Source organism: Megalops cyprinoides, chromosome 19, assembly GCF_013368585.1.
Source record: "Megalops cyprinoides isolate fMegCyp1 chromosome 19, fMegCyp1.pri, whole genome shotgun sequence".
NCBI lineage: Eukaryota > Metazoa > Chordata > Actinopteri > Elopiformes > Megalopidae > Megalops > Megalops cyprinoides.
The window spans coordinates 7,763,940-7,785,108 of NC_050601.1; the positions used below are offsets into that span (position 1 = coordinate 7,763,940).

A 21,169-nucleotide genomic window follows, 5' to 3' on the forward strand; every position below is an offset into this window, starting at 1 on the left:
AGTGTGTGTGTGCGTCTTTACGCACATGTGTGTATGTGTTTATGTGTGTGTCAGCGTGTCAGGATTTCAGACTCTGCGTCCCACAGCAACAGGCACCCTCATAATAGCCTGCCCTGTCTGGGTTCCCTGCTTCTCTGGGCTTCCCCCAGTTGTCCTGGCTTCCTGTCTGTGCTTTGTCTAATTTAGTTAATCTGTTTCACCTGTGTTTAGTTAGCTTAGTCATGTGTTTGTGTGCTATATAAACTCATTCTTGAGTTGCCATGTCCTGTGTATGTTCTGGTTTTCTTAAGTTTTTATGTAAAGTTACTTTTTTCCACAACCCATCTGTGTCACTGCGTGGTCTCAACATTTTGATTCTTCCTGCTCTGTGTAACAGAATGTATGAGTAAGTGTATGTGTGTGTGTGTGAATGTGAATGTGAATGTGTGTGTCTGTGTGTATGTATGTGAGTGTGTGTGTGTGTGTGTGTGAGTGTGTATGTACATGGGTGTGTGTGAGTGTGTGTGTGTGTGTGTGTGTGTGTGTGTGTGTGTGTGTGTGTGTATGTGAGCATGTGTGTGTGTGTGTGTGAGTGTGTATGTATGTGAGTGTGTGTGTGTGAATGAGTATATGTGTGTGTGTGTGAGTGTGTATGTACATGGGTGTGTGTGTGAGTGTGTGAGTGCTGGGGTGCTGGTACCTGTCCTCCTGCTTGATCTTCTCCTCCACAGCCTGCAGCGCGGCTGCCAGGGAGGCGCTGGTCTCCTCCAGCTTCTGCTGCACTGCCTCTGCGGGGCCCGCGCTGTCCATGGAGGCCCCGCTGATGGAGGAGCGTGGCGGCTTGACCGGCGGGGGGGTCGGGCTGGGGGTGCTGGGGCCCGGCGTCTGGGGCGTCTGGGGGGTCTGGGGGGTCTGGGGGGTCTGGGGGCTCTGTGCCGGGGGACTGGGCGGTTTGGCGGGGCTGGGGGACAGAGAGGGGGGCGTGCCGGGAGCTCGGCCGCCGGACTGCTTGGCCGGGGAGGGGGAGGGGGAGGGGCTGGGAGCCACGGCAACAGGCTGCAAAACGTTCTGGACTTTGGCCGGCTTGGGCGCGGTGGGAGGCGGGGTGGGCTTGGGTGACACGGCTGGAGGAGCGCGCTTCATCTCTAGAGGAGATAAAGAGAGGGAGACAGGAAGAAAAGGAGAGAAGGAGAGGTGGAGTGTGAGAGAGAGAGGGAGAGATGGTGTGTGAGACAGCCTGGTTGGTTCACCATCATCTGCATTTCGACAGCTCCATCACTGAATTTGAAACACCAAAAATCAACCTGGACACTGACCTGTGCCTGGGCTGTCACCGCCCCCGGGCCCGGGGATGGGGACTCTCTTGGCTGAGGGTGGTGGAGGGCCTGGTTTCCTCATATGCTGCGCCAGGACAGGTTTGGGGGACACGGGGGGCTTCACCGGCTTTCGGGGCGTGCCCTCGGCGCTCAGGGACCCCATGTCGGCACTGTCTCTGCGGGGGGCGCTCTCCCCATTGTCCTGCGGTGGGGTCTGCTCCATCCCGCCCGCGTCGGACGTGGGCCGCCGCTTGATGGTGCCGGTGCCGTTCTGGTAGGGCACCAGCAGCTGGCCGTCCTGCTCCTCCGAGTCCTTGTCCTTGCTCTTGGGCCGGCGCTTGACGGTGCTGGACTCGGTCAGCTGGAACTTGACCCCGTCCTGCTGGTGCTTGGGGCGAGGCCTCCTCTTGAGGGTGGCGGTGGCATCCATACGGGACAGCTCCTCCTGGGGCAGGGAGTAGAGGCCGTCCGGAAGGCCGTCGCCCTCCAGCTCGCCCTCGCCCTTGCCCTGCCTGGGCCGCTGCTTGATGGTGAGGTTTCCATCCTCGGCGAAGGGCAGGTTCTCGGCAGAGCTGTCAGGCGGGGCCCTGCTCCGGGGCGACTCGGGCTCCTGTGGCCCCCGCTCCCTCCGTGCGGCCGCCACCAGCTCCGTCACCGGTCCGCTGATGGTCCGGCGCCGGTTCACCACCTCGCCGTCCAGCCCGATGCCTTCGCGGTGCTTCCCGCCGTGGTGAACGGCCACACGAGCACGATCGGGACTGACCTGAGAGACGGGAGGGACACAAGAGTCACACACACACCTACACACACATACACACACCAACACACACCTCTACAGACACCTACACACACTTACACATGCCCTTACACACACCTACACACACACCTACACACACTTTCAGACACTTACACATACCCTTACACACACACACACACACACACAAATTCAGTCATTCACATACAGTGAACTAAACACTAAGACGCGAACAGTCACACACAGCAACACAGTGAGTCTGTTAAACATGCACTTAAACAACAGGCACTTCCTCTGGTGTGGGCGTGTCGCGCCGGTACCTGCAGGTAGTGGTGGCCGCCACCTACGAGAGGCTTCTGCATGGCCAGGGCCTTGGCTCCGCCCCCTATGGAGGACATCTCCAACATGGCGGCGATGCTCCGCACGCTGCCCGCGCTGCCTGTGTCCACCGCGCCACCAAGGTCGCTGGCGCGCCGCTGCTGGTGGTAGGGGACATCGAGTAGCGCCCCGCCGCCGGCCTCCTCCTTGGGCTCGTCGGCGAGGTTGGTGCTGGAGATGGCGGAGCTGGAGCGCTTGGGCGGCGGCGGGGGCGGGCCCTTCTTCCTCTGCCGCAGGGCGATGGCCTGGGCGCGGCTCGTGCCCTTGTCCGTCTGGCCCCGGACCGAGTTGCTGCGGCCCACCCGGTTCTGCGCCGTGGCGTACTTCCCCGCGTCAGGCACCGGCAGGTCGTCGCGGTCCTGCTCGCTGTCCGAGGCGGCATAGCGCACCAGGCTGTGGGCGCGCTTCTTGGGCGTGCCCGGCTCGCCCGGGGCTTCGTCCCCCTCTGGGGGCAGGCAGAGCAGGGGTACGGAGACAGGGGGCCCCGGTGCGGGCGGACCCTCTCCGGCCTCTACGGGCTGTGGGGTCGCGTGGGCGTGGCCTCTGTGCGTGGGGGATTGAGGGATCGAGCGGGTAGAAGGGGGTCGCTCGGTCTGGGACAAGTGCTGCTGAGCGGTGGGCTTGATCTTGCTGCTGGCCTGTGGGGGCGCTGTTGTCTGTGGGGAGGAGGGTTTGGTCTTGGTGGGGGTCTGCGGGGGGGTGTAGGAGGGCCCTCCACCTGGGGGGAAGGACTGGCGTGGTTTGCTCAGCGCTGGGGGGGCGTTGGCCCTCTGAAGCCCCTGGCTGCTCTGCCGTGCCACCCGCGCCTCCTTCCTGGGCGGTCCACCCCCCTCCTCGGACTCCCTGCTCTTACCCAGGCTGTTCTCCTGCAGGCTGCGGGCCCGCTGGGTCATGTGATCGCTGCCCTGCTTGACCTCCGACCCTTCCTGGGTGTCGGGGGCCCGGGACAGGGCTGCCTGCAGCTCGCCGCTCAGCTCGCTGTCCTGGAAGGTGCTCATCTTGGGGGACATACACTCCGCCCCGTCCAGCGGCGGGCTCTCTGCCACCTCCGAGGACTGGGATGCCTTCTTACGCTGCACGCCTCGTCCCTCCGATGCCTTCTGCAACTCCGCCAGCTTCTTCACTGCCATCATTAGCTTCTTCTGGTGGCCTGGGGGTGTGGGGGGTGGAAGATTATTACTGATCACTGCTGAACACCAGAGCACAGGGCATATGTCACCCTCACGCACTGCAGTCAGTGGCTAATGTCACATTAGGATTGCAGTTGTCATGGCAAATAAGAGGTTTCTGCTCCACATCTCTCTCACCCAGCTTAGTGATGCCAATTTCTTGCAGGTCGTCCCAGGTGATGTCGGTAATGAAGTCGATGTTCTCATAGCCGTTGTGGACCAGAACCTGGTAGTACTGGCCCAGACCAATCAAGGACAGCCACTCTGCAAGGTCAGCCTGCAATCCACAAAAAGGTCAGCTGACAGCAGTACTGACAATGACAAAAACACTAACAAATACTACACCTTGATCTCCAGCATAGATTTTCAAGCAAACAGCTGTGTGGTAGCTCATATCTGCATGGCATTTAACTTTCTTACAGGTTTTGAAAACAGTAGTCAGCTGCACTGTTTTCTGAAAGTTCATATACTGGTGCATGGGTGTGTTTGTATTTGTGCTGTGGTCAGTGTACTGGACTCACAGGTTTGTGGTCTGGGAGGCTCTCTGTGAAGCTCAGCTTGTTGATCTCAGAGGCCATCTTCTTGCGGTGGCCTGGCTTGGTCACTCCGATGGCAGTTAGATCCTGAAAGACACAGCCCACTAACTAATTAGAACTACCTCAGTGTCAGATCACACACACAGATGCGCGCACACAGATACACACACACATACACATGCACACACGCACACACAAGCACAAACATGCGCGCGCGCGCACACACACACACACATACACACGCACACCACATTCTTCTTTAGAAGAGGAATGTGTGTTCATAAAATACCAAATGTGCAAAAAATGTAATAAAGAAACCTTCTACAAACATTTGTACGTACGAAATACGTAACACCTTTATAAACACCACATCCAAACATCCAGGTTTGCTAAGTCAGCAGCCGTACATTGCCACTGCATGCTGATGTGATATGTCGCAGTCAAGACATTTTTGATATGGATGGTGGCACAGCATGCCTTATGATAGTCATATGGCATTTATGAATACTTATATACTGTGTATGAATGTAGCATGTAGTTTTTATGAAGGTGCTATGAAGTTCTTTTGAAGGACCATTCGTAGAGTGACTGAATGAGGAAATAAAAAGGCAAAAGCAAGAAAGCAGTTTTTTCAGAGTACCTCAAAACCCAGAGAACCTTTTTTTTTTATCTCAGCAGGAAACAGCTGCACTGAACATATACATTTTCAGAAACAGAGAAAAAACGATACTCAAGCGGTAGAACTATTTTTTTTTTTTCATTTTTATTATTTACAGGCATTGTTTTGATATGATATATACCTTTTGTGACGTCATTTCATAAATGCTATTATGAATTATTTGCTTATTTTTTCCTCTTCATGATTTTTCTCTTAATGTTTCAACTTTGTTCAACAGTGAAGCAATCATTTTTAAATAAACTGGTTTTTTGGTTTAAGTGGCATCATTGTCCTGGGGGCTTACAGGCTTCCCCAATGCCATGTTTACTTGTCTTAAAAAGATACTGTATGCATTGCCACTGCAAAACATCAGCTCTGAGAATACATCTACAGACAATGGAGAGTCAGGCTGTCAGGTTTTTAAAAAACTCCATTTTCTAAAACACAGAAAGGAAGTCACTACAATTAGCATGCTGCTGGGAGGGGGGGGGGGTAACAGGATGGAGAAGTGCAGGAGGGAGGGGTCAAAGAAGACAACACTCCACACCACACATTAGGGCAGAAGTCACACCGCAAGTAGCATCCTGCGTGCTCACTCATGCAGTCATATCCCATAATCCTCCGTGTTGTCAAGCATCGGGGCACCAGTGTATGAGCAGCACTGATCAGCGTGTGGCCCCGCCCAGCAAGGAAGACAGACACAAGCCTCCCGGGGGGGCGCTAGGGCAGGGCAGCTCTGGGGACCGCGTGACAGACCGACCGGAGGATGTGAGGGAGGCCACAGCTCGTGTGCAACACTGGTGGCTCAAACCTCTTATGAAAAAATATCAAAAAAAAATTTATCATGCGAAATGTAACTGTGTGTGTTCATAACCAGGCTCTGAGACCTTGGTTCTCAACGAGACACAAATAGGTCTCAGCAATTTTGAGGGCTGAAAAATGAAGTGGCACAGCCCTCTAACCTTGTGAACTTTTGATCCACAGATGGCCAGCTGCAGATGACAGATACTTAAGCCTGTGTCCTTCATGTCTTGACCCAGGAATGCTGACAGAGTGTGAGGGCAGGGAGGGGCGGGGGGTTTTCCAAGGAATCAAAGTTGGGGTGGGGTGGAGGGGGGGGGGGTGTGGGGCGGTCTTACCTCAGGGGTCATTTGGCTAATGGTGAGAATGTCATAGCCCGCGCTGATGAAGTTTGGAGCGTAGACTTGAAGCTGAAACTCACTCAGCCATTGGATAACAGCCTCTGAGCTCTAGAAAAAAAATGTGGCATCCCATCATTGTCTCAGCACTAAAAACTGTGGTGAGGGGTTACCAGGATGTCCAGCATGACAACCACTCCTCTGATAGTCTCATCATCTCTGGATTCACAAATGTGCTACGTACTCCTTTTTTTTCTGCTGTCTTTTTAACCCGAGTAGAGTATGAGCAACAGTACCAAGCGGTGGCAGTAACTGTTTTGTTCCACTATGGGGCAGCAGAGCATGCCAAACTCTTCAACACAGGTGCTATTTACATTAGTGTTGCAGAACCCTGATCAGTTAAATGAGACTGAAATAGAATTAGTGTAGAATTTTTGAATGGTACTGTGAATCAAGCAAATTACGGGCATTGCAATGAAGGGGATTAAGGCCCAGTACATATCCATCTCCTATGTATCTGTCTCTTTGCTGTGTTGATTCTCAGGCATTTGCCTAGTTTTATCAGGTTTTATGTCTCAACTGATAGCAACATGATCCAAAAGTGTGGCAGTGGCAGTGTTCCCAGATGGAGACTGAGGAGGGATGGGTAGGTCTTCTTCCTCCCGATCAAGTATCTAACCTATCCTCTCATGACTCCTAACTTCTACATATATCAAGCATCTAACCTACCTTTTCATGAATTCTACCTAAAATTCCTATGTACATTCAGTGTTTGACATGTCCATCCCTTCGTAGGTGCATATGGCCTGCGAGGTCAAAGGGGGCCATGCTGTAGGTGCAGCTGGCCAGGGGGGAGCCGAAACGTCACATCAAACTACCGTGTGCCCAATCACAGGAGGGCGCTTAGGGTAGTCATAGGGATGATTTCTGTAGCTACACAGCAATAAAAGTGTCAACTGGATTTAAGCACCAAGGTCACAGCTGCTTGTTCCCCCATGTACAGAATGGGAGTATGAGGAGGAGATGGGGGGGGGGGGGTGCTGGGTTATAAGCATGGTTCTAGAGTCATGTAAATTAAACAATCACTGGCAGTTGACTTGAGTGTCTTGCTGCTGGCTTCCTCCGTGCACGTGTGCTAAATTAAACCTCCATCAGATGATTTTGAAAAACCTTCGCTGCTTGGGTTCCTGACTCATTCACTGAAACTCTGGGAAAGTATTTCCCTGTAAGCAATGCCGCGGAGGGGGGGGGGGGGGGGGGGGGGGGGGTCCTGAGGCCCAGGTTTGATTTAGTCCCCAAATGCACCCTGTGCTTAATTTTGAAGAACAAAACCAGGCGAATATCGATACGTTTCATTACTGACACAGCACTATGTGTTTGCTTATTGCTGAATGCGACTGAAAAAAAAGTATGTGTAAGCAAAGTAAAACTGGCTTCATTTGCTTATTCAAAGATAAGGGCTACTGTTCAGGCAAATGCAGTGGCTGCACACTGAATATAGATCTGAATGCAGTACAGAATTTACATTTAAAATGTGCCACATGTATACGGCCCTAAGAAACAGTATCCACTCATTGCCAAGCTGTGGATTAAGTAATTGGGGAGCACTACAAACACGTCACACTCCACTCCAAACATACTCCAAAAACAAGACATTCTGTGTCACCCACTACAGAGCTGATTTACACCGTACTCAGTGTAATGCTTTTCCAAGCGACAAAGAAAAGGGGTTGAGAGAGGACAGAGGAGGCAGAATTGGAAGGATAGATAGCCCTCCAACCAGCCCTCCTGCTCCAGGCCGAGCCAACAGGACACCGCCCACCAGCTCTGAAGCCCTGCTGTGAAAAATATGTTGCCCTTATGCAATGCTCCTCTGTGACTACCAAAGCAACCTCAGGTCCATTTCAAACCCCTGTTACAGTTAAATCAGTTCAGTTTGCAATGAATTTAGCGGTGTACTGCGTCTCGAGTTCTGCAGCAAAAAGCCAAGGTGATTTAGCGCATCTCGCCTGTGGGAATACGCTTTTGGTGAGCTTCGCCAGACAATCATGTGAAAAGCCAATCCCAAGTCATATCCAGGTGCACAGCTGAGTGTAATGCAGTCTGAGGGACTGCTCTTCTGTCATATAATTGCATCAGAAAAAGGAAATTTTCAGAAGGAGACGAATGAGATTTCATAGCTTTACCAGCTATGAGAAGTAATGAAGTCTGTATTTTGGTTTATAAAGTACAGTCTGCAGCTCTAACATCAACAAAAGCAGCTGGGAAGCTATGCCACCTCGCACGTTCACCACAACCCCTGAGCCACGCTCACTGTGCATAGTAAAGGCAAAATTTCCACCGCTGAAGTGCACACGTTTACACCTGAACCTCACACTGCCGTTCCATTTTACAACATCAAAGGTAAGGTTTGTGGCTTTTGGGGTACTTGCTGAAAAGAAGCAGACAGGAGTAGCAATGGTAGCGGTAATGACGGTGAGAGAAACGAGGCTGTGGGTGCACGGTGGGTTTGGTCAGCGTGAGGCCAACTGAAACAGCTCTCATCCTCCCACTTCAGCGAAGCTCGAAAAGCCCAGGCGCCTACTGTACCAGAGTGAATGGAGAATGGAACGTAGTGAGACACACACGCGCACACACGCACACACACACACACACACACACACATACACACACACGCACTGCGCTGAGCCACGGCAGAATGCACTCACCGGGTCCCGTCCGCACCCGAACACCTTCAGAACGGACGCAGCAAGCTGGGAGAGGAAGTGTTGGGGCAGCATCCTGGTTGTGCCTGGTGCTTGTGCCCGTGGCCGGTGCGGTGGTGTGGTGCGGTGCGGTGTGGTGAGGTGAGAGGGAGGGACACACAGAGACACGTAGCCCGTTCAGGACTGGCTTACCTTGCCTTCGGAGGGCACCTCCCCCTTCCTCTGTGGTGCCGCCTCCCCGTACGGCTGCTCGTGGAACGGGCAGCTCGACGAGCTCGGGGTACGAGAGGAGGACCCTGGGAGATACGCGCACAAATTAGGAGAGAGCAGCCCCTTCCATGCCGCACCAGCTGGCTATCTCACCAGTCGCCTCCCCTCTCCCCCACGTCCACTACCCACTTCCATCAGAGCTACCATCTGGATAAAGGAGACGGTGGCCAAGCTCCCTGCTTCTCACGGAAATTATGACAATGACATGACTGGGGTGTGATGGGTAATGTAGTATAGGAGGAGCTGCTGAAGAATAAAACGTTGCATGCTCTAGAGTTTCAGTGACCCAGTAAAAATGACTGAGTGTGATGAAGCTACCTGCAGAACACCTGGGCAAGAATATCAAAGTGTGTTGGAGTAGGCTGCAGTGGGAGAGAGACGTGAGTGGGGTAATTGCGCACTGTCAAATCTGCACTTCGAAATCAAATCAATCTGAAATCGCTGCAGTCTCTAAAAGCGGTGTGGTACCTGTAGACTGCTCCACAGACTTAGACTGCTCCAGCAGGTGCTCCTTGGCTTTCGCAGACTGGGACAACACAGTGGCCAAAAGCTACAGGACAAAGAACACCAAAAACCTATGTTACTGATCACAGACCCAGTCTCTCAGCCCAGAGACCACGCAGAGTATCAACGTTCAATGGGGACAGCGCTCGACTGAAAGTGTGCTCCGGGCGTGCCCGCGATGGCTCTTGTTACCTTGACTCCCTCCGCCTGGGCATGAAGGGCGTGCGCGCTGCTGCCCGCGCTCTGCCCGCTCCCCGAGGACCGTGCGCTGCCCAAACTTCCCGAGCTGCCCACGCTGCCACGGTCGCCACCTGCAACACAAGCCCCGCCCCGCCCCGCGGTCAGTGCCACGCCAGCCTGCCGCACACACACGCACACACACGCACGTACGCACTGTGTCGACTCAACACTGTGTAATGCACTGGAACACACAACGAACGCAGCGGACGCACCACACCACACCACACAGGACACAGACCCAGACTGAGAGAGTGAGATGGGGTGGGGGGGGGTGGGGGGTGGACCACACAGTCCCAGACCCTGGTGCCAGGTGGAGGGGCGGTTCTGTTCCCATGGAATTATACCCCCGGGAGGGGGGTCTGTGGATGGCTCTGGGTTCAATGGCTTTAATCGGAGGGCGTCAGGTTCCTGCCCCTGTATTTGAGCAGGCCTCAGACATGGAGATGGCTGTTCGGACAGCGGGACAGGAGGCTGCCCGGCTGTTACCTGCTATGGGCTTGCGCAGCACCCAAATCTCCTCGCTGGCGCCGCCCTGGGGGCCACTGGTCAGGGTAGGGGAGCCATGGGGACTGGACTCAGAGCCGCGGGAACCTTCAATACAGAACCAAGCGTTAACAGCACCGGGGGAGGGGGAGTAGGCGGGGCGTGTGGGGGGCACCTCCTACACGCTACACCCGGACCCTATGGTCCCCGGCCATGCTCCTCCATACAGAGGGGTGGGGGGAGTGAGGGAGGTGGGGGAGGTGAGCAGAGCAGGGGGGTCTGGAGTCTTCCTCCAATGAGGACCACTTGGCTGTCTGTTGCTATGTCATTATCCTTGCAGCAGCAGAGTCATATAAAATGGAACTGGAACTGTCTGTGACACAGTCGGGTTCAAAACAAGGGTATATATATCAACATATATATACATATATATACATGTAAATCATGCATGTATGCTGTATATGTATATATAATATATACATATACTTATATATACATTATATTACATGTATTACGTATATAATCGTATACTGTACAATTGAACATGAAAAGACTACCAATATGCATGTGTATATACATATATATGTCTAAACACACACATATACGGTGCAAAGATAATCACATATATATAATATATGTACGTACAACCATATATAATTATATATGCATAAACGCTGATGTATGAATTTCAGTGCATTACAAGAAATTATTCAGAGCAGGATTTCCAGGCCATTAAAAGCCATGAATGATTTTTTTTTTTTTTTGAATGAGGTTTAGAGGTTTATACTTGTGAATGGCCCGAGATCCTGGAGCAGGACAGAGGAAATCAATAGGCTGGAGCTGGTATGAACGTGCGCAGTAAACACAAGAGGTTTACGAGCACCCTTACCTCCAGCACAAGGCTACATCGCTTTGCCTGGGTAGACTGCTCATGTTAAAAGACATTACTCTCTGGAACTGCGCGTTGGGACTGATTGTACCTTCTTTTTTTTAGCAAATGAGTAATCTTTCAGGCGTGATTTTTAGGCACAGAAACGCATAGAAAGCGCACAGAGACATGTCTAAATCTGACCTGAGCTCCCATCACATGCCCCTCTGTATTGCGCCGTACTTAGTGTGAGGTTTGCCCAGTTTATTCAACATACTCTAGTTAATGAGAGGCCAGCTGGGGAACGGACCACACAAGGCTTCCCATGTGAATGTCGTTACAAAAAAGCAAATAGCAAAATGCAAATTTTGTAATGTAAAGAATACATTAAAAATATCTACCCAATCCTAATCCCAATTACAGTATTTCCTTTTCATATTATCATTTGTGTACACGTACTTCGGAATACATTGTCACACAGCATATTTTGTCAAGTACATTCCACAATGCATGCAAATGATTTGCATAAATGAAAGTAACAATAATGGATAGATTTTTCAGTATATGCTTTTTGACATTATTTATTCATTATCATGTGTGTTAAAACAGGGAAATCTTACATTTTAGATACTTCAGTACTTATTACTGACATGGATTGCCTTTTCATAAGTGTGAAGATTGTGGAAGGGGCAAGGGTTTTTTCTGCGGTATGTGTGTGTGTGAGGGGTTGCCTCAAATAACAGGAATAACCTTCTGTTATAACCCAGTTCTAACCAATTATATTACATTTTGCAGTCAATTTTCCCTTGAGGAAGGCGAGCTGGAGGTCACAGAGATTCACTATGGAGTCAGTAAGGAGAGGTGATATCCCTCCAATCACAGCGACTGCCCTTTGGAGTGCAGCTGAGGCTGCAGGGGGAGGTGACCTGAATGAAACGGGCCACACCCCTCAGGCATTTGCCAGCTGCATGGAGTCACTTCCACCTCCTGTACCCCTGAGCCGACAGCTGCCGGCACAAAGCCTACCATCTCTCAGACTTTCAAGCGACCCTAAATTTTCATCATCCGGAGTCTAGGAATTTTTATCTTCAAAATAACTCTTAATGCGGTTATGGCCGTTCTCCCCCCCCGTCAGTTTAAATTTTATAAAAAAGGAAGTATGTGGGGAAATGGACCCAGAGGAGCACTTTAAGATGGACACGGACATGGTCTAATACAAATGCTGAGAGGAGGCTGAGAGATTGATGGGGGGGATAAATCGGAGGCGGGAGAGCAGACAGAGAGTACAGGGCTGAGGCAGGAATGAACACGGTGACTGCTTCGGAGGAGACGTACCGACACGCTGTGAATACTAACACTTCTGCTAGCGGCCATGCTTTACAGCTGTTACAGAGTGTGTGCGCGCTTGTACTCAGCCTATGCTAGGTGAGCGGTGCGTTGGTGGGTGGGGGGTGGGGGGACACACACTCGTCACACAGGCAACGACAGGCAAAAGACAAAGTAAGCCTGCTGGGGAGGCGTTTGAACCCGAGGTCCAGGGTGACCAGGGTGAGGAATAAAAAACAGTACCTGTGCTGCACTGAAAAATCAGGAGCAAACACAAATCAACTGTGACAACCAGAAAACCGAGTCCCGTGTGGGCTGTGTTACCGGTCAATAAGACTCAGCAGGTCCTTAAAAGGCCAGGGGAGACTAGCTCGGGTACTGACTCGCCAGGCGGTTGAATACCTTTTGGCAGAAATCTAAATGTGTTTCAGAGCGGAGCCCACAAGGGAGTCACGTTCGCAATTGAAAAATTCCCCTAAACTTGCCTGAGACGAGTCTGACCTGGACATATCCTTCAGTGTACACACACACTGCGCATGTCAAAATGCTTGCTTCACCGATTCACACTACAATCAATCACAATCAGTGATCATGTATTTTTTTTTTCAGAACTTTAGCATTGCGTACGCTGAAGGGCTTAACATAAAGCATAAAAATAACATAAAAAACAAACACCAAATAATATAATTTCTCATCAAAAAACTTGAAGGAATGTTTTACAAAATCAAGATAAAAATAAAAATTAAATAATACAGAGATATAATCCTTTCCCCTCAAAAAAAAAAAAAAAATTGAAGGAATGTTTTACTTTCTGGAAGAAAGTGAACCCAGGGTTCAGGAAGGGACCTACAACCTTAAGCACTGAAAATGGACCTGTCCATCAGGATACACATGTAAAACATCCCTTTAAGTTTGCTATGCAATAATAATAATAATAATGATAATAATAATAAGAGGAAGAAGAAAGTAGAAAACAAGGGAGACAAACTCAAAGAAATGAAAGAAAGCAATAAAGAAACAAATAATAGAAAATAAGGAGGACGGCAGTACCAGGCCTGTACCTTGTCCACAGTGCAGCTCTTCCGAGGTGCCTGGGGACCTGCTATAGCCAAAGGAAGTGAAAAGTGGCTGATGGGAATGTGGTGGCGGAGGAGGTGGAGGCGGCAGGACATGAAACTGAGGGTACTGAGAGTCCCCGTTCACCACGGCGGCCGGGCCGCACGCCGGCGCACTCAGCTGTATCTTTAGATACTGCTGGGGACATATGACTGCATTCCATGAACCTACAGTAGATAGATAGATACGACAAACGACACACGACAGACGACAAACGACAACAAACAACGACAAAAAAAAAAAAAAAAGAAAACAGATATGTAAGAGATAGGAAACAAATCAAAGCAAACACAACTTATTCGAAAACCAACGAGGAACGAAAAGAAAGAATGAACGGAAGGTCTCGAAACGCAGCAGGCTGATTGGTCTTCTAACTTCTTGTCACTCGCTAGGAAGCTACCATTGCTTTTCCTATTTTCAGTGGGGGGAGGGGGGGGGGGTTATGATTACATATATATATGTGTCTACAGTTATATATACATACATATTTAAATCATGTTGCTCACGTGTTAAAAAATGCAAAGCTGGGCTGTGACCAGAATGAAAATGAATGTCAGGATGACACTGCACCACCTGGAATATTCAGGAGTGTAATTGCTTTATACTGAGGGCGTGAGCACATTACAGATAAACACACAGTTAAAACAGTCATCGGTGCCATCATAACTGCCATTTGCTGTGAGTTCCAGGTGGTGTGGTGGATATAATCGCAGTGTGTAATTGCTCTCAGACTGAGAAAGGCTGGGAACTGTGGCAGACTGTGGGAGAGGAGACTGAGGGATAAGTGGCTTATAGGTTTCCAAGTTTCCTCTGGTTACTAAACAAGGCTGGCAAGAAGACTCTGTGTGTGTGTGTATGTCTGTGTGTGCATCTGCCTGTGCTTGCGCGTGTGTGTGTTCATATATGTGTATGTATGCGTGAATTTATGTATGTAATGTGCGTACATCTATGTGTACTCACATGTGTGTATGTTTATGAGTGAAAGCATGCAGGAATTTTTGCATGAGTATGTGTGTGTGTGTGTGTCTGTGTGTATGTGTGTGTGTGCCTATGTGCATGTATGTGTGTGTGTGTGTTTATGTCCACATATGTGTGCGTGAGGGTGTCTACTTTCAGAATCCATCAGTGCATCAGGAACGAGTCAGTATGCACTTTGGGGAAACTCAGCTAATAGCCAGACTGTGAGATTCTTCCACAAATTAGCACTGGGGACCCACACGTGACGGGGGTCTTGTTTAGAACAGCCATTTTCCTCCAATTAGAACATGGCCATTTTGGATATCCAAACTGGTACTGTCCATGAAAAAAAACCTTTTCACTGAGGAAAGTGATGATTTAAGAGGTGGGATTAGGGAGTAGAGATTAGGGATGTTATATGTAAGTACTGGTGAAACTTAACAAAAGGCAGACGGACAGCTGTGACATGTATAGAGTGAAGGTGATGTGGGATGCAGACAGGGACGTCTCGAGGGACGGTGTGGTGGATGAGACAGAGCCGAGAGCCGGATCAGACACAGTAACGTTACACAGCCTTTCCCCTCTGGCCCAAGGGGCTCATGTTCCTATAGCCCAACAGGGAGACGACGCAGCAGACCCTCAGACGGCCCTTCGGTACGTGGAGGTTCGAGTGTAAATGGCTTCCTCTGCCCTGCTGCCGGGTCCAGAGTTGACTGGAAACAGCCAATCAGAACAGAATAGTCCTGCCCTCTCCCTCCCCCAGTTTTACAGATTCTGAGCATGCTCACTGCCTGTGGCTCCAGGTCGCTGCTTTCTGCATTTCAATCTATCAGAGCTACTTATTAAAACGACCCGGTGTGAAAATCGCGTGTTTGGTCGTGTTCCGACACAATGCTGCCCCCCGCAGCCCTGAATATGAATCGCTGCAGCGCTGCCGGGACGCCTCTGACGGGGTGCGGCGCTGGAGATGATCTGAGATAAAAACAAATTTCGCGGATCGTATCAGATGACATTGGGGGACCCTATCAGGCTTCACACAGTGGGAGAACACAGATGAGCGCCTACACCTAACATACTGACACAACACACATCTAGCCCCTCCTCCTGCTTCCGAATCTGAATTCACTTGCTGGTGTCATACCTCAGTAAGTCATACCTCCCCGCTTCGGGAAGAACTATGAAAGAGGTTTAGATGTAGCTAGTCTTGAGACCGATACTATACAATGAGACGATGCAGCGCCACAACCTCCCAGCAGGTGGTGTTGTACTGTCTGATGGCTGCTGTGGGCAGGGCCATCCAAGCAGGCAGGGTGTAAACGGACCACACAGGAAAAGGAGGTGTGTGGGGCGCTTTGTCCATCAGACCGGAGTCCCCTGGACCAAAGCCCATTGTGAAAACCACCAAATTCCACCCATGCCAGACCCCTGGCAGCTTGAATAGACCTTAACGGCATTTATCGTGTAGCCCTGAGTGGCTGTGACTCTGTGCCCAACTCCAGTGCTGTTATCAGTCTTTCCCACGCCGCCTTCACAAGACACACACTATATTAGGAACATTCCTTATGAAAGAGTAACATATGTTAAAATGCGTAGTCCAAAATCCAAATATCATCATTCTACTTATATGTCAAAATATGTTGCTTAAATTTGTGGCTTAAATCAGCCACTTCTGCTTTCATATATGTAATTTTTTGCATATTGTACGTACGGATGTTGTTGTAATGTTATTGTTGTAATGTTGTAATGGTATATATTGTTGTATATGCTGTAAGAGACATCCACCAATATTCAGTAGTGAACAATTGCATGCATAAAAGTGAAAGTACTTGATAGATTTTGAAATAAAAGCAGTATATTTTGACATATGTAAATACATGCGCACCACGAGGGATAGAGCTTCCTGCGAATCGGAAAGTCTGCAAATATTGCAATATACTAAACTTTACCATACTGTAAGGTACTAATACGGTTTCTGTACAGTAACTATTGCAAGAATAAGTTACAAGTTTATGTATGGGGGTTTACTAATTCAATAATGTGATAATGGGCATGTAAAAAGTGGTACTGATTGATTTGAATACTCAAAATTGAAAAAAACCAAATTTGTAAAATGGCCGGTGTCTCCTGTATTACCTCTGATTCGCATTGCCAATTTGTCCATATATTACCGTACATTTTTTCATAAGAAAGACAAAACATCCAGAGAGGGTGCTCCCACCCCTCCGCCTGGGCATGCAATGTTCGTGCACTCCTATGACTGGGCTGCTGGGTGACGCTGCACACATCCCTGTGGAGCGGGTTCACCGAATCACAGGCCTCAGCCCTTCCTCAACCGGCACAACACTTTTTCAGCCTGCTTCAGCTCTGGATGCCGACTCTCCTGCTCTCCCAGCCTGGTGTATTCGGCCTCCTATCCAGGCCTTGTTCACCTGACAGAGTAGCTCCTAGCCCCGCCCACTTCCTCCCCCCTCCACTGCACACCTGCCCTCTTGCTGATCACTTCCACCATACTGGAGGGGAAGTATCCCACTCTGTCGTTTCCTGTGCGGTTGTCATGGATGCAGCCCTTCCATCGGCCATCGGCGTGTTGCTCCAGCACCTTTGGGGACAGTGGGCGTTATCAGTTACACAAAAATGTCCTGTGCCTCAAAAGCAAACTCAGTCAATGAAATAGCTTTGACATATAAGAGCATGCAGGATGTACTCACATTTTTCTTTAAGGTTGACAAATTACTCATTTGCATTGATAAAAACACAGTCTACACCATCCACTACAGGCAGGTTACAGTAAAATACACAACTGTGTGAAGTGTCATGACAATGATAGTGTTATTCCTGTTCCCAGCTGGTTGAAGTAGGAATGGCAGAACAATCTCAAGAAAAAAAGAACACATCCTCCTGTTTAAAAATATGGTTTCTATACAACAGGGGGAGCTGTTGTCAATTTCACACTGTCCTGCTCTACATCTACAAAGACTGAACATATTTTTAATCAACTAAAATCTGCAGGACTGGCATGATTGATTTGGACTTATTACATTACACTGCACTACAAGTAAATACTGCAGAAGCAAAGATGATGTTATTGTGATGCTGTATGCTGTGTGCACTGGGTGTTACTGTAGGGGGAGTTGGTAAATGGGAAGGCAGTGCAGAGAGAGTCAGTGCAGTGAGAGTCAGTGCCAGGGAGTCAGTGCCTGGGGAGTTAGTGCAGAGAGAGTCAGTGCAGTGAAAGTCAGTGCCAGAGAGTCAGTGCCTGGGGAGTTAGTGCAGAGAGTCAGTGCAGTGAGAGTCAGTGCCAGGGAGTCAGTGCCTGGGGAGTTAGTGCAGAGAGTCAGTGCGGTGAGAGTCAATGCCAGAAAGTCAGTGCAGTGAGAGTCGATGCCAGAGAGTCAGTGCATGGGGAACTGGTGCAGGGGGGGAGCCAGTGCAGTGACAGTTCAGAAGGACTTAGCGCAGACAGAGTCATTGCTGGGGAGTCATTGCAGGGGGAGTTTGTGCAGTAGGAGTCAGCACACGGGGATGTTGGGCAGGGGGAGTCAGTGCAGAGATACTTAGCCCAGAGGCAGAGACTGACCGTGATGACATCCCCTGCCTTGATGTTCAGGCTGGTCAGGTCGTAGTTGTTGCAGTAGTCCTTCAGGGCCCTGACCTGCAGGGCTGCGGAGGCATCTGCACAGAGAAACGCAGAGAGACATGTGCAGAAGGAAACATGGGTGCATAAACGGAGGCAGAGGAAAATACATACGTATGTGTGGGTGTGTATATGTTACAGTTTCTTCAGTGCACCAAAACTATAGCCATAGCAGCCAACTTTATTGCAACACTATCATTTGAGTAACTACAACAATGAACATTAATACAGGATAGATAAAATTTTGTCTTTCTCTCTGTGTCTCTGCCTTTCTCTCTGTCTTTCTTTCTCTCTTTCTGTCTCCATCCTTCCGTCTCTCGCTGTCCTTCTCTCAGTCTGTCCTGCTCTCTGTCTCTCTTTGTCTCTGTGTCTGTCCTTTCTCCCTCTTCTCTCTCTCTCACCTCGGAGCATCTGCTTGATTTCCCTGCTGGCCTGAGTGGCGGTGAACTGGTGGACGATGTCCAGCGCGGTCTGGCTGTACGTGTTCCTCACTGCAGCGTTGATGCCACTCTGTGGGTAAAGGTCAGAGATCAGAGAGCCACTTCTGCGGAAGCTGTCCTCCAAAGGCATTATCTATGCATGAGACTCCAAAACCACCAAGGTTTTGCTGCAGTTCCCAGTTGCTGCCAACAGGGGGCACTCACGTCCAGCAGCAGGCGAACCACCTCAGTCTTGCCACACAGCGCTGCCTCGTGGAGAGCAGTGCCTGATTTAGTCTGTCGGTTGATGTCGATGCCAGCCTGAATGAGCAACCTGTGGGCATGGAGACACAAGATGTGAGCTGCAGATTGGTTGTGTGGCCAACAGAGGGCAGCACCAATATTCTGCAGTAGTAACCCAAAAAAGGTGCTTAATAAACTGATTCAGTTAGTCCATCACTGGCTAGCTGACCTGGTCCAGTCATAGAATTTTGCCATAGACAGTAAAGTTTGTTGATTTGCCCCCCCCCCCACAAAACCCCCTGCCCAACATACCCTGGTTAAGACACAGGCACAAGAACAGGCATGGGGCTTCACTGAGACACAGACACATATACAGAGAGAGGCACGTACAATCTCTGTGATTACTGGCAAAAGGCTTTAAAACTGTGCATTAGTGTGCCATAATCTGAGTCACGTGGGTGATCTTGCTGGAATTCCGCCAGAGGTAAATAGCCTCTCTAAAGCATAATGACCGTCTGCTCCCGGGCTGTATATCGGCTTCCTAACAGAGGGACAGCTCTCGACTGTGCTGTCAATGAAACACATTTACCCCTTTCGACAAAAGGGGTTCTTTGGGGGACAGTATGAAGATGACATTGGACATCGGCCGGCTTTGTGCCTGTTCGACGTGATTCCTCCTCTGATCGTAAGAGAGTGATAATGGGTATACGCAAGACCTGCTCTTAAATGAAACCCGCAGCCCGGCCAGTCTGGCTGCGGAGAGTATTGACTTTTATTTTACAGACAAGGAGCCGTAAATAAAACCCTGTCACATATTTGAGTGCGATATGCAGAGGCCAGCCAGTAAATTTATTTTATTTCGACAGCAGCGGGAGGGTGGATTAAGCAGCCGCAGCAGTGTGGACGCAGGAGGCAGTGGTGCTATGAGGCCTGGCTCCTGCTGCTGCTGCTGCTGCCGCCGCTGCAGTGGGAGGAGACCAGCGCGGGGCATCGCTTACTGATGCACACAGCCACATAATCACAGGCTGTCCGGGGCTAATTAATGATGCGCGTCACCTCGCTCTACGGAGCTGCCCTTCAAGGGAGGGAGGCTGGGACAGTTTAAACGTGTGTGGGGCGTGTGTGTGTGTGTGTGTGTGTGTGTGTGTGTGTTTGTGTGTGTGTGTGTGTGTGCGTGCTCATTTGTGTCGTTTACACGTATACGTGTTTGTGTGTGTGAGCGCGTGCATGTGTCCCGTCTTCCAGGTCCGGTTGTTGAGGAAGGTACAGAATTTTTCCTGTAAATACCCAGCTATGTAAAAGTATAAATGAATGCATTTAAAATGACAGACAGCCTGGATAAGGGCGTCCATCAAGCTAGCTGATTTCTCCATCTTCATTCATTTGCTTCATTCATTTGTTCATTCCTCAAGGACAATGTCAAATGTTCACACACTGACACATTCGATGCAGTGATGTATGTGAGGTTTCAGAATGAATACGCTGTAAACGCAGGCAAGAGATGCTTCCCTGGGAGCCTCATCATCAGTCTACTCAGCACCTCCAGCCAATAGGGTGCCTTCTTGTGTTGTCACATGGTCCCTGTCACAGAAGGCCCGTCAGTTGCTGTAAATGATGATGTAATGTGAGATCCAGCAGGTGTGCAGCTCTGGAGCCCTTACACCTGTGCCACTGATATCCTATCTGAAACCTCAGGGGACACAGACGGGACAGAGGTGTCAACACGCCTCATTAGCCAGGACATTGATTCTAACGTGTGTATTTTTAACACAGGGGAAACGTCCACAGTGTGGAGTGTGTTTGTCCCTCTGGGCTTCTGTACCCATGGAGAACTGAACCCCCCTGAACTGAACTCCAACTGCACACACACACACACACACACACACACACACAGGGAGCACTGGTCCAGTATCCTGCAGCACTCTGCCCAGACTGGGCACATTCTCCCAGCAGCAACCCTCCATTACACTCCCTACACAAATATGGTAGCACCGGCCTGTGTAGCATAGCGGTAAGGAGCAGGAAGAAGCAACTGAAAGGTTGCTGCTTCAATTCCCCACTGGGGCACTGCTGTTGTACCTTTAGTCAAGGTACTTAACCCACAATTGTTCCAAAAAAAAGAAAAGGTAAACGCTTCAAACTAGCTTGAGAAAACGGTGCAATGAAGCTTTAAGGTAGGCCGAGAGGTTGTTTGAGGCTGCGTAATGGAGTCAGGCTGACGTGGCCTTTATTTCTAATGAAACCTATTTTCCAATCTTTTCTTTATTACTAATCAGAGTGGCTTGATGACATGGTGGCGTGAGATGATTGACCTATGCCCCAAACGGCATCATCCCTTCATTAGGGGCAGATTACAGCCTGTGTGCATGTGTGCAATGCTGTGCATGACACATAGAGCAGGCCCCGGTGTCCTAGCTCTGTAGTGCAGGGTATTATTACAGTGACAGAGAGGATTCTTATTATCATGATGGAGTG

General features: G+C 49.9%; 1 protein-coding gene across 2 annotated transcripts in view; it reads right to left on the minus strand.

Moving 5' to 3' along the window:
• The window catches only part of LOC118794871 (caskin-1-like), a 77,055-nt gene that overhangs the window by 438 nt on the left and 55,448 nt on the right, over positions 1-21,169 (minus strand). Inside the window, exons 7-20 of one of the 2 annotated variants that reach the window (XM_036553160.1) lie at positions 18,677-18,785; positions 18,434-18,542; positions 17,976-18,070; positions 16,880-16,997; positions 10,135-10,239; positions 9,601-9,719; positions 9,373-9,454; positions 8,827-8,930; positions 5,930-6,040; positions 4,118-4,219; positions 3,735-3,873; positions 2,370-3,577; positions 1,296-2,058; positions 680-1,124 (exon numbers count right to left, since the gene is read on the minus strand). In XM_036553160.1, coding sequence (XP_036409053.1) covers positions 680-1,124; positions 1,296-2,058; positions 2,370-3,577; positions 3,735-3,873; positions 4,118-4,219; positions 5,930-6,040; positions 8,827-8,930; positions 9,373-9,454; positions 9,601-9,719; positions 10,135-10,239; positions 16,880-16,997; positions 17,976-18,070; positions 18,434-18,542; positions 18,677-18,785 — 3,609 coding nt within the window. The remainder of the gene's footprint in view (positions 1-679; positions 1,125-1,295; positions 2,059-2,369; positions 3,578-3,734; positions 3,874-4,117; positions 4,220-5,929; positions 6,041-8,826; positions 8,931-9,372; positions 9,455-9,600; positions 9,720-10,134; positions 10,240-16,879; positions 16,998-17,975; positions 18,071-18,433; positions 18,543-18,676; positions 18,786-21,169) is intronic. The other variant, XM_036553161.1, reaches the window with a different exon arrangement.